Raw genomic sequence first — 13,719 nt, forward strand, 5'->3', positions numbered from 1 at the left:
AAAGAGAGGTCTGGGAGGCCTTGTTCGTACGCTTGGATCCCAGGGATTTTCATGGTGCCGGCTGGGCCAGAATAGGCCTCCTTAGAACTCACCATCAATTTGCAGACGACAGAGGTGTGACCTCAGACCCGAAAGCTTAAGTCTGTGCTGTGGCTAGTGTCTTTTTGTTATTTATTTATTTACGGCCCAAATTCTGAAGGGATTCATCAAGGGCCACCCTAAAGAGAGGCCCTTGGAAATGAGACGTTCTAGGAGAGACACGTCCTCCATTGCACCATGTTGGTGTGTGATGGCGTGGACGGCACATGGATGGGAACCCAGTAACTCCAGAGAGGACAGTGCAGGCAGGGAGGGCTCATCTGCTAGACCACGGAGGCAAGAAACTTTATTGTTCTAATCCAGAGGGAGAAAGTGTATCCCGTTTTTAGATTACAGAGCTGGATCGTGGGTCAAAAAGTAGAAGGTGGAGGTCTGAAATGAGCTGCTTCCCATCGGCAGAGGTGGGCTGGGTCCCTGAGCTCTGGGTTCAGGTCAGCGGTCCCATCCAGGCAGGTCTGCTCTCCACGTGGCCGACCTGGAGGTTCAGAGCCCAGGGAGCTCCCCACAGATGGAGAGTCTCAGGAAGGACAGAATTTGGACTTGGAAACAGGAATTGGGGTCAATAGCCAGTGCAGTACCTTTAAGAAGAAAGAGAAGCGTTTTATTTAAAAGATCACTTAATCGCTCTAAGACCCCTAAGTAGAGTGGATATATTATGAGTTGCACCTAAATTAGATGTGATGTTCAAGACAAGTTGACTAGCCAGAGACTTGGGAACAAAATGGAAGATCTCATCGGTGCTGCACTAACCGGTTCCGTATGGCTTTTCCTATTTCTTTTATTGCTCTTTAAGCATCCTTTTTAACCCCCCAGCCTCTCAAGCTCTCTGTGTTTCCCTGCTGGAAGTTCCTGTTATGAAGAAGCCTTGTTCAATGGGTTAGTTTATGCTAAGATGTAAGTGACAGGCAACAGCTTAATGGGAAGTGGTTACTGACTCTATCTGGAGCAGCAGGCAGATTTTGCAGTCCTATCTGGTAGCTTTCCAAGACCGTCACCATTGATCCCCCAGCCATATCCCCAGCAGGGATGCCAGCCACTGAGCTGTTCCTTTCCCAGCATGTGGTCTATAACTATCAGGGTCCTGCCTTCCAGCATCTGGACAGCCAGAGAAAGAGGAGGACTGAGGACCCCAAAGAAGTGGGCCTCCTATGGGGGATGCCCGACACAGTGCTCCTTGGGCAGGGGGAGGGGAGGAGAGGATGAAACTTTGGGTCAGGTGAGAGTATCACCAGCTGTCAAATTCCGATGGTGAAATGACTGTCCTCAACCTTCTGGTAAAGCCAAGTTAACTCTGCTGCCTGTTCTCAGTGATCCCTGGTATCAGGAAATCTTCGCTGCCACCAGGGGGAAATGCATTTCACGGCTCATTATTTTTATACCCAGTAGCAAAGAAAACTGTCATTAGAATTTGCTAAGCACCTAAAAATCATACTGCACCATTTGCCTCAACCATGGTCTTGAGTTTCTAGTTAAGTTATTAACACACCTTCTTTTTGCTCTTGGACAAAGTTGGTGGGGACCTGTCGGCACACGTCCTTGATGGGCACTCCATACTGGGCTAAGTTCTTGACCCGGCTGGGTAAAACAGTGTAGGTCCGGCCTCGAGTGGATGGATAATGCTTTAAAGCCTGGAAGAGGTGGCATTTCAAAACGGTGAGACAGCAGATAGAGGTGGTGCAGCAAGGAAGAAGAGCGAGAAACCTATTCCAGTGCACAAAAATAGCCATGAACTTGCCCTTGAGTTTTGTCTATAGCAGCAATACCCTGTCTGACCACAAGGTGATGACATTACTCCAAAAAAATCTGTGTGTGAGCCTGTGTGTCCCTGTAACGCTGTGCTCCTTTCACCCTTAAATTCTCAACTCTTCCAGCCTCCAGTGCTTTTCTCATCTCTAAAATAATGTGTTTCATTTATATCATGCATTTACTTGTTATAAATCAGATGAGGGGAATACTTTCTACCTCTCTTTAAAAAAATTGACAAATTGTTTTATTTATTTTTATTTTGTTTATTTATTTATTTTTGCGGTACGCGGGCCTCTCACTGTTGTGGCCTCTCCCGTTGCGGAGCACAGGCTCCGGACGCGCAGGCTCAGCGGCCGTGGCTCACGGGCCCAGCCGCTCCGCGGCACGTGGGATCTTCCCGGACCGGGGCACGATCCTGTGTCCCCTGCATCGGCAGGCGGACTCTCAACCACTGAGCCACCAGGGAAGCCCCTGTTTTATTTTTATGTGACCGAAAATGCATTCTTTTCCCCAAGAATCAGCATTCATTTTGCCCAAATGTCCTGGGCGGGTTATTTAAGCAAATGGTGCCGGATTTCAATGATTTGCCAAGGACCTCCTGCTGCTTTTGAATTTATTTGACAGCCCTTGTCATTTAAGAGGCTGGGAGGGAGAGAGCTTCAGCAGTCTGGGTTCATTTTAAACTAAAGATAACACGTGTGTATGTGTGCAAAGGGTGTGCAGGGGAGGAGAGAAGGCATGAGGGTAAAAATACTCTATTAGTTCACTCTAATATTTATATTCAATGACTTATATCCACTAACATGTAGCTCACACCCCTTTTGGAATAAACTAAAATTATGTCATTGTATGGAGTTTTCAGTGGTCCATTTTCATTCATATGATGTAATTTAAATGGGCCATGGACTGAACTTGGAGTCCTTTGCACGGTGATAGAATTTCATGAGCATTAAGAACAAGTATGAACTGAATTCCCCTGTGTATACAGCACCATCCTAGGAGGTCAGGATGTAGAGTTGGAAAACACCAAACTAGGAGGGGACCACAGTGAACTGGTTTCACTTACCTGGTGGTCCAGGGCCTTACTAATATCGTCCAAAGTTGGACAGCTTCATCCATCTTGGCTAGGACACAGGCCATCTTGCTAAACAGCCTGGCCGCCAGAGGGGCTTAAAGCAACACAGCAGAACCCTGTCATTCATTCAGTCACAATATAGTAGCCTCCTGCTTGCCATCAGTGCTGCACATAGCTGGTCCTTCAGACTGTGACATTGAGCATCCCGGCATAGCGCGGCCCTGGGCGGTAGAGCAAAGCGCTAGCAGCAGGACTGACAATGCATACAGGGCCCTGCTGCCCCCGAGGGCCCGTGGCACTGTCGCTGCTGCAGGCGCCACAGGAAGGTATCCCCCGGGGCACTCTGCATACCCTTAACAGACTAGTGGGACTGGAGGGGTAGGGCGTCAGCCCCAGAAACAAAGCTAAATATAAGGTCCTGTTCATGGCCCTCAGCCACCTCCATGACCCTCAGCTTCCCCATCTGTAAAGCAGGAAAACAGACCCTCTCCCACAGGGATGCCATGAAAGGATGAGACAAGATACTGCCTGCTTGTGAAGCCAGTGTGTGAGATAGAGTGCTCTCTGGAGGTACAGGGTGAGGAGAGGCCTCGGTCCAGACCTCTAGACTCAGATCCTGGCTCTGGGTCTGCCACTGACCACCTCTTACGTGGCCCTGGACCTGACCTTCAGCCTCTCTGAGTTTTGCAGTAAAGCCGAGGTTCTCCAGCTGAGTCTGACTGAGCCCACCTCCCTCCTCCAGTTCTGACTTCCATTCCATAGAGTGGCATTTTGTGACATCTTCCGTTGGAAGAAAAGTCTCTATGGCTTAAAACAGAGTTGGAAATCCCTGGACTGCCTCCCTTTAAGGAGGACTAGGGAACCGTGTCCTCAAGGAAATCAGGAGCAGGTCAGGTGAAGAGTGAGGGGGATGGTGTTTGGGAAAGAGAGCATGGGAGGTCCAGGCAGGCGCAGAGAGAAAGCCTGTGTTTGCGGGGTGTGTCCTGAGATGTCCAGTGTGCAAGTAGGAGGGGAGCTTCCAAACAGCAGGGGCTGGACAGCAGAAGCCCATCCAGGGAGTAAGGAGTGTGGGCTTTTCCTTCATTTAATCCTCTCAGAGTCCTTTCCAGTAGGAAAGACAGCTGTTGATTCTGCTTGACAAATGAGGAAACCGAGGTACACAAAGGCTGAGCCATATCTCTGGTTATAGAGCTTTACTATCAGGGAGGTGTCCCTCCCCAATCCTGCCTCTTTCTGCCAGGTCCTACCTCACTGTACCCAACCATCTGGGCAAGTGGAAGCGAGGTTTCTAAAAGTGAAAATAAATTACTCTCCTGCTTTTGAAATAAACTGATTAAAATCTGAGATCAAGACAAAAGACCTCCATAGCACATACCAGTTATAAGAAATCTGGGTTCTGGAAATGGCTCTCTTATTTCAGAGGCCTTCAGGAGCCCTGTGAAGTCAACACAGGAGACGAACACAAAAGGATGTGGGATCCCTAGAGATCACAGAAGTTCCCACTGCGGTCACTGGCTCAAAAAGAAGTCACTGCAGATGCAAGAAAGCTGGTCCCTTGTCTAAAGAGATGTATTCCCTCAAGATCCTAAACCCAGAGAATGTCTATGTAGACAGGGTCCTCTTCTCTCTGGAAAAGCACAAGGCAAAATGCTGGAACAGGCAAGGCTTTCTTTGGCATTTATAATGAACGTGTTCCACATCTTACATTCTCGTAGTCCAAGATACAGAGATACAGAGATATGGGTGGGAAGGAAAGAAGAGTCAAGATGACTCCAAGGTACAGAGATATGGGTGGGAAGGAAAGAAGAGTCAAGATGACTCCAATAGCACTGACCTTAGTGGAGAGAAGGATGGCGGCTCCATTCACTGAGATGGAGCCTGTGGGCAGCAGGTGGGCGGGGGTGGAGATCAGTTCTGAACGTGTTGACTTTCAGATGATTAGGCATCAAGTAGAGAATTGGATGCGTGAGTCTGGGGTCGAGAGAGAGAGTTGGGCTGGACATACACACCTGGGAATGTTTAGAGCCGAGACTGTATTCAAAGCCATCACATGGTGGGTGAAATCACTAAGTGAGCTAAGTGTAGACAGAAAAGAGGAAAGGTCCAAGGACTAAGGTCTAGGACCATCCACATTTCGAGGCTGGGGAAGTGAAAGGGAGAAGGCTGGTCAGAATGATGGAAACGAACAGGCAAACATGTGTGTCCCGGAGGCTCACTGAGGGCCACAATGGTGTCAAATGCTGCTGTTTTCTCAGATAAGAGGTCTGAGAAATGACCTTCGCGTTTAGTGTTGTAACAGTCATTAGATTCGTTAAGGGCAGTTTCAGTAGTGTCTTTGGGCTAAGCCTGATCTCCAGAACATCAGTGACAGCCGTCCACTGGATGGATCTGCTGGGACCCAGGCATCCATTGTCCATGCCTTTCGAGGTATGGTCAACATCCCAGTCAACAATGCTTTGATTGAATGGGATGGAAGCTTGGACTACGAGAATATAAGATGTGGAACACGTTCATTATAAATGCCAAAGAAAGCCTTGCCTGCTCCAACATTTTGCCTTGTGCTTTTCCAGAGAGAAGAGGACCCTGTCTACATAGACATTCTCTGGGTTTAGGATCTTGAGGGAATACATCTCTTTAGACAAGGGACCAGCTTTCTTGCATCTGCAGTGACTTCTTTTTGAGCCAGTGACCGCAGTAGGAACTTCTGTGATCTCTAGGGATCCCACATCCTTTTGTGCTCGTCTCCTGCGTTGACTTCATAGGGCTCCTGAAGGCCTCTGAAATAAGAGAGCCATTTCCAGAACCCAGATTTCTTATAACTGGTATGTGCTATGGAGGTCTTTTGTCTTGATCTCAGATTTTAATCAGTTTATTTCAAATCTTTTCAGCTGTACCTTCAAAATATATACAGAATTAAATAACTTCTCATCAAATCTGCTACTACTACCCTCGTTTAATCCGCCCCCCCGGAATCTTTTGAAAACCTCCTAACAAGTGTTTGTCAGAGCACGCTGGTTAAATCCCAAGGCAGACCAAACCCAGCTGTAGCTTCCTATCTCATGCAGTATAAAAGCCACATGAGTTACCGGGACCTACTGGGTCCCACAGGGTCAGACCCCTGTTACCTCTCTGCCTTCACTTGCAACTCGTGTTCCTCTCACCTGTCAGCTCCTGCTACTCTGGCTTCTTCACTGTTCTTTGCTCAGGGCCTTTGCACGTTTTGTTCCATCTGTCTGGAACGTTTACTCCCAGGAATCTGAGTTTTGCTTCTTCATCCTTTTTTTTTAAACATCTTTATTGGAGTATAATTGCTTTACAATGGTGTGTTAGCTTCTTCTTTATAACAAAGTGAATCAGTTATACATATACATATGTTCTCATATCTCTTCCCTCTTGCGTCTCCCTCCCACCCTCCTTACCCCACCCCTCTAGGTGGTCCCAAAGCACCGAGCTGATCTCCCTGTGCTATGCAGCTGCTTCCCACTAGCTATCTATTTTACATTTGGTAGTGTGTATATGTCCATGCCACTCTCTCACTTCGTCCCAGCTTACCCTTCCCCCTCCCCGTATCCTCAAGTCCATTCTCTAGTAGGTCTGGCAGGAGGGGAATAAAGACACTTCCTCATCTTTTGTGATCAAGATGTAACCTCCCTGGGAGCCCTGTCTAAGACTGAGGATGCCACCCCTGACATTCTCTTTCCCCTCTTCCTTTCTTTTTCTCTGTCATACTGATCAGTCTATACAGTTTGCCTCTAAAAATCATACCGTTTCTTCCCGTAGGACGTAAGCACTCTGAAGTTAGGGACTTCTGTCTGCTTTGTTTACTGCTGTATCCCCAGCCCATGAACCAATAGCACCTAGGTCCTCAACCAATGACGGTGAGTGAAGCAGTAAATAATTTCCGTAAGTGTCCTCAACCAAAAAGAGTGTCACAAGAGACAATAGCAATGAGGACCCAATTCAGATGCCGGGGGAGTAGTTGCGGAAGGGTCAGGCCTTTCTGAGAGTGACTTTTGGGCTAAGACCTTCCAGAAGCCTGGGTGTGGCCAGTTAGATGTGTGGGGTTGGGTGGGGAAGCAGCCTGATCCACGGTTTGGGTTTGCTGGGGACCGAGTGGTTTCTTGAGTGCCAGAGGAAAGCGCCTGGTGAACCAGGCTGAGTGGATCACTCTGCAGGAGGGTGTCCCCAGCAGAGGCTGGGAAAGGTGCCAAGGCTCGGCGGGAAAGGTGGGGGGTGCAGGCTGGGCGGCCGTGAAGGCTGGGCCTGGGTGATTTTCTATTGTCTGTGTGATGGGAGCCACCAGAGGGTCTTTAAAAAACCTCTTCTAGCTCTCTGCGGAGAACGGATTGGAGGCTGGTAGGAGTGAATGTGGAGACGTGTTATCTCCCGGTAATAAGGGTTCTGAAAGCGGGCCTGGGTTTTATGAGCTTCATTCCAGATTCATTCCAGGCCCTTGGGGTGAGGGTGAGGCTCCAGGCTTGAGTTATTGCTACCTTGTCTCTTGGGCTTGGACAGAGCGGGCAGGTTGGGAGCTGCCTAATTTCAGTTCATATAGGCACTTACTGTGAATTGTTAAGTGGGTGAGATCGGAGTGGTTTCTTGATAAAGAGAGAGCTTGTCAAGGGGGATTTCGGAGCCATTTTCCCCATCAAATCAATAGAGGTGTTAATCCTCAATCTAGATAACAGAATAATGTAGTTGCAGACATTGGCTTTAAACCCCACTGCAGATGACCAACTGTCAAGGACCTCGGCTGCCGGCAGACAGGCCTGGATGATGAAGAATGCCAGACATGCAGGGCTGGGACTGTGGACCGTGGACGTTCCAGGCCTGACTCCCCTCCGTGGGCACAGGGGAGGGGCCCACGAGCTTCTGGATGGCCTGATGCTTTATTGCCTGCCGGCATCATACCCAGTGGCAGGAAGAAACCCATCCTGTGCCAGACTGTAGGGTGGGATTTCCTGGCCCAGCCTCTTTAAGGCAAAAACTATGATTTAGGAAAAGAGATTGGCAGACAGACAAGCATCATAACAGTTTTGTCCTACATGGACATAGAGGACAGACTGGTGGTTGCCAGTGGGGAGAGGGTTGGGAGAGGGATGGAGTGGGAGTTTGGGGTTAGCAGATGTAAGCTTTTATATATAGAATGGATAAACAACAAGGTGCTACTGTAAAAAAATAAAATAAATCTTTAAACAGGATGAGAACATTACTAAGCATCTTGAAGATAAAGTTCACCCCAACACTCTCACAAAGTTATGATTATTCTTGAATAATTTCTCCTGGTATTTTCCCATGGGAATTTATTAATATAATTTCCATAAATAAATGTGGTGTTCTGCTTTTTTTATAACGATATATTTCAGTTAATCATTTAAAGACATTTAAAAAGCAGGGGGAAGCAGAGGATATACAAATACAAAATCCAAAAGGGTTTTTTTCTAATTATATGCATAATGTTGCAATGAATGTCTTGGTGTGAAAACATTTTTATTCTTTTGTATTATTTCTATAAGATAAACTCCCAGAAGTAGATTGAAATTGAAACACATTATGTGTTTGAAACACATTATGATTCATGATACATACTGCCCAAATGCTTTTCAAAGTATTGTGTTTATTTGCACTTTCACCCATAATGTATGCATATACAAATTTTATGGCAATAAACATTATTCTTTTTTAAAAGTTTTAATGGTTTAAGTATGACATCAAATGTTATTTTTGTTTTAGTTGTATCTCCTTGATTATAGATGAGATGACTGAATATTTTTCCATAACATTTTCTTTCTTCTTTCTTTTCTTAACTAGTTCCTTGCTATTTGTAATTCCTGTGTGAGCCTCAGTTTCCTCTTCTGTAAAATGGGTATGTTAGCAGTATTACCTTATAGGATTGTTGTAAGGGTTAATTAGCCAGAGCAGTGTTGGATAGTGGTCATAGGCTTAGCTTGGATGTCATCTAGATTATCTGGCTTTGGATGCCAGCTCTGATATTTGAAAGCTGATGGAGGTGGGGATCGGCAAGTTCACATTACCAAGAGCAGGAGGGATGGGACATATCGTTGTGGCCATCTTTGGAAAATACCATCTATCACGTTAGTCAGTTTCTTCCTTAAATAAGTCTCTAATTACACAAATAATGCATCCTTTTAAAACATGAAAGTTAAGGCTAGCGTCCCTTTTGACCAGTACCTCAATTCCCATCTCCTCTCCAAAGGTGACTACCGTATTTTGTTTGGTGAACATCTGGTGGGACATTTTGCTTGTGCGTACCTACACGCACATACACACATGCCCACCGGCATCCACAGAAAATCTGTAGCGTTTCTAATGGTTCACATGAATAGTATCGTACTATATGTATTTCATTTCAATGTGATTTTTCATTCAACACATCCAGAGATTGTACTATGTCATGCACTAAGATCTCCCTCATCCTTTTCCATTTGTGCACGATATAGATATAACATAGTTTATTGAATAATTACACTATTCACCAACACAAAATGAGTGTCCTTTTCCCAGACTCTCTCTGACAGTTAAATGTTTTCAATTTTTGCAGTCGAATTGGTGAAAATGACATGATAATTGTTTGACTTTGCATTTCTTGGATTATTAAGTGAATATTTTCATAAGTTTATTGGCCATTTGCTTTTCTTTTGACTTGCTTATTTTTATACTTTGCTCCTGAGTCATTTAAAAATTCATTTGTAGGATTTTCTTTATATAATATTCACTTGTTGCAAAATTCTTCTCTCATACTTTCACTTATTTAACTTTGTTTACACTCTTTTGATGAACAGAATTTTTAGAATGTTGATGTAATCAATTTTATCAATCACTTAGGCTATGGTTTTGTTTTGTGTGTTTTAAAATTTTTTGAAGTCTTTGTTACTCCCCAAATATTTTCCTTTAATACTATATAATTGTGTTTTGTAAGTTTAGATCTACAATTCGTTTAGGAGTAAGTTTTATGACAGTGTCACTTAGGTCTTAATAGGTAGTCAGTTGTCCTAATCCCATTTATTGAATTCTTCCCCCTTTTATTTAAAGTAGTATCTTTATTGTATGTTAAATTCCCATATATTCAGAGATCCTTCTGGATTTTCCATTGTGCTACACTGATCCATCTACTTACTCTTGTGACAATATCCCAGTTCGTATAACTATAGCTTTCTAACATGTTTTTCTCCCCCTCTTTTTTTTTTTTTTTTTTTTTTTTCCGGTATGCGGGCCTCTCACTGTTGGGGCCTCTCTCATTGCGGAGCACAGGCTCTGGACGCGCAGGCTCAGCGGCCATGGCTCACAGGCCCAGCTGCTCCGCGGCATGTGGGATCTTCCCGGACCGGGGAACGAACCCGTGCCCCCTGCATCGGCAGGCGGACTCTCAACCACTGCGCCACCAGGGAAGCCCTCCCCCTTTTTATTCTTATTTTTCAAATCTGTCTTGACTATTCTTACCAATTCAGTCTTCCATAGGAATTTAGAATCAACTTATTAGGAGCTTTTGATTGGCAATGCGTTGAATTTATTAACTAACTTGGAAAGACTTAACAAATACTTTTCTATTTGTAAACTTGTCATTTTTTCCCTTCTTGCTTAGCATCCTTAACTGTATCATGCAATTCTCAAAGTAGCCACAGGGCGGCGGTAGGAGCAAAGAAGGTGAAACTCGGGCCCCTCATGAGAGACCTGGGAAGCCAGGAAGCCCTTGAGAGAGGAGAACGCTTGTGGCAGAGTGAGCCGGCAATTATCTGCACGCAACACCTTACACTTATTCTGCACAGTTTACAAATATTTCATTTACATTATTTCCCTTGGAATAGGTGATGAAGGTGATCATTCCCCATTTTATAGGTGAAAGAATGAAACATGAAGACATGCAGCCAGTCTGGGAGGATGCAGTGCCCACACCCTCCGTGCCAAGCCCAGGGCTCTTTCCACTTCATCCTCGTGCAGATTTCAGACTTCTCCACACTAGACAAAAGGAAAACAAAATTAGTGAAAGCTAAAATTCAAAGCGACAGCAGGAAAATGTGTGCAGGTCCGTCATCCCTATGTTCAAAATCTTAGCGTCACTTCTGTGTGTCCCCCTCTCCTTTCCCTAATTTAGGTGGTCCCTAAAACTCTGAATTTTTCCTTTGTGACATATCTCACATCTGCCTTTTCTCTCCTCCCAACATCATCATCTTCACCTCACTTCTGATGGCATCCATGACTCCAGGCTTCCCCTCCAACTCATCTGCTTCACCAAGGTAACACTTTTTGTCAGTCAGAGATGGGGAAACTGGGACAAAGAAGGTTATTGTTTCAAGGATGGGATGACTGGGGTTGAATGGGAAGTTGGTGGGGCTTTCAAGGCAGGTGGGACCTTCCGAGAACATTTGGGTGGGTCGATGTACAAGGTGCCGAGGTCGTGGGAAACTGTGACATGGTCAGGTGGTCGTCGCTATCTGATTACCTGGTAGGGCTCGGGGAGGGAAGATGCAACAGGAAGCAGGTGAGGGGCTGTTCAAAGATAGGCAGGAAGGGACCTTGTGGTTTTCCCGGAGATCAGTTCATGTCTCGAGGGTCAGCAGGACCACAGTCACACTCAACCATGACCCAGACTTTGGAATCCCTTGTGCTCTAGGCCATGCTAATTCCGGCAGCCTTGAGCCAGTTGCTTCAAGGTTCTGGTGACTCAGGGATCTGGTGACTGAGCCCTTGTCCTATTCCTCAGGATTGGGGCTTTATTTTATATCCGGACCCAATAATGGTCTTGTACCTGAGCAGCGGACTTGGCTGTGAGCTCAGCTCCCCAGTTCTTTCAGCTCCAGGGTCCTGCCTCGGGTCCTGAGGGCCTGGTCCTAATCCAGCCCCGCAGGTCTCCCTGACCCTGGACATCTGCCTCCCTGGAGCACCAACTCTTTTGGGGCCCAGACTCCCTGCCACCTGATTCTACTCCCAGGCCAGGGCGCCTCCCTCTGTGACCCTTACTCCCTTCCTGGAACTTCCCAACCTGCACACCTGCCCCGACCCACTGGGCTCTGCCTGCCTCACAGCATTCCCCGTATCTGCTGCGGCCCCGCCCGTGGCACCCCTCTCGGTTCTACTGTCACCCACAAGGAGCCTCTTGAGATGCCTCCAAGGCCAAGGGCATGTAGTCCGTTGACCCCAGGCAATGGGCAGAGCAGGCAGTCATGTTGGGCGAAGCACCAGGCAGCACCGGGCAGCATGGGGCAACCCCTCACCACTTATCACCGAGAGGCAGCTGAAAAAGAGCACCCTCTGGGACCTGTTTTCCAAGAAGACCCCCTGAGTCACGGTGGAAATGTGACCCCGGGCCACGCCTCTCAGCACCGGCTGCTTCTACTTCCTACAGCTTTAAGAAGAGAAGTCAGAAACCTCAGTTTTGCCTTATAATGCAAATTGGGGCAACTCTTAGGGAAGGCGGGGCTGTGACTCAGGGAAGCCTGCAGGGGGGCCTGAGAGAAGCGTTCTGTGCAAGTGTAGTTCAGATGTTCACACACACACAGACACGCACACACACGCACACACACACGAGCTGTGCTCTGGTCTGGGAAAAGGATAGGATTCCTTCACCCACCACACACATGCAAGCCTCATAGCTCCTCTGTGTTTTGTGAATCCTTTTCCTCTAAATTCACAGAATCTGGATTCATTATTGCAGGTATGGGCATGGGGAGGGGAGGTGTTTATTCCCACCATCTAAAGAAGCAGATCTACAGGAACTGTGCCTCTGAAAGGAGAACATCAGCTCGAAGGGCCCAGCACGGGGCAGGGGCAGGAAAAAGATGGAAGCGTTAGCCAGTCCGGTGAACAGAATCAGAAACTGTGTTAGATTTTTAAAAAATTTCACTAGACAGCAAACATTTTTAAAGCAACCATTCCACAACCTTTAAAAAAACACAACATTTTATTTGAAGAGTCATAAAAGCAAAAGCATCCTCACTCCATCCTTCCTTAATCCCACCCTACACCCCAAGTGGATGGTGGTAGATTCCTATGTAAGTGGAATAAAATAAGGAGAATTGGCAAAAGACACTTTCCCCTCTCTTTTGGGCTCCAGTTGACCCTGTGGCCTGGCAACAGGGGATGCTGGGTAATTTGTTGAGTGAATTGGGGAGTGGTCTGGCCCCTGGAGAAGGACAAGGAGGTTTGAACTATTAGGGCAGGTTGAGGAGGACCAAGAAACACTTGATCCAATTGTTTCTCTTGGGTCAAGTCACCTCCCTGTGCAGCCACTGCTCATTTAACCCCTGTATGTGGCTGATGGAGATGTTTGGTGGCTGTCGTCCGTATGCTTCCACCTGTGTTCCTACTCAAAGATCAAGGACCACCCCAAGACCCCTGGACAACAACTGCAAGCCTTGCCCCTCTCTAAGCCCCTGAGATTCCTTCACATTGTGTCTCATTTCCAACTTAGCCACCCAACACTCAATACTGTTCTGTACCCGTCTTCAAAACCTTTTTTTTTTTGGCCACACAGCAAGGCATGTGGGATCTTAGTTCCCCGACCAGGGATCGAACCCGTGCACCTTGCAGTGGAAACGTGGAGTCTTAACCCCTGGACTGCCAGGGAAGTCCCTGTCCTTATAAAGAGAAGGCCCGTCCTACATCCTTACCCAAGCTTCAACTATAATGCCATCTTGTTAATGAGCTATTCCTCTGCCTCTTTCTTCCACACCCAGGACCCCCAAGTTACCTGATATCCAACCTTTTTCCCTGGTTAGTGTCCTGGTTTTGGAAAGTGCTGCTCAAGGCCCTTCACGATTACCTATCTACTGCCCATGACC

General features: G+C 46.7%; 1 protein-coding gene across 1 annotated transcript; it reads right to left on the minus strand.

The window, feature by feature from the left end:
- Positions 1-582: 582 nt before the first annotated feature.
- LOC132435358 (gastrokine-3-like) lies at positions 583-3,269 on the minus strand. Its single transcript, XM_060027534.1, is given in 5 exon segments — positions 583-677; positions 1,586-1,727; positions 2,912-2,952; positions 2,955-3,014; positions 3,188-3,269. Coding segments are annotated over 5 exon segments (420 nt in total).
- Between the last annotated feature and the right edge of the window lie 10,450 nt (positions 3,270-13,719).

This window comes from Delphinus delphis, chromosome 12 (genome assembly GCF_949987515.2).
Source record: "Delphinus delphis chromosome 12, mDelDel1.2, whole genome shotgun sequence".
Classification (NCBI taxonomy): domain Eukaryota; kingdom Metazoa; phylum Chordata; class Mammalia; order Artiodactyla; family Delphinidae; genus Delphinus; species Delphinus delphis.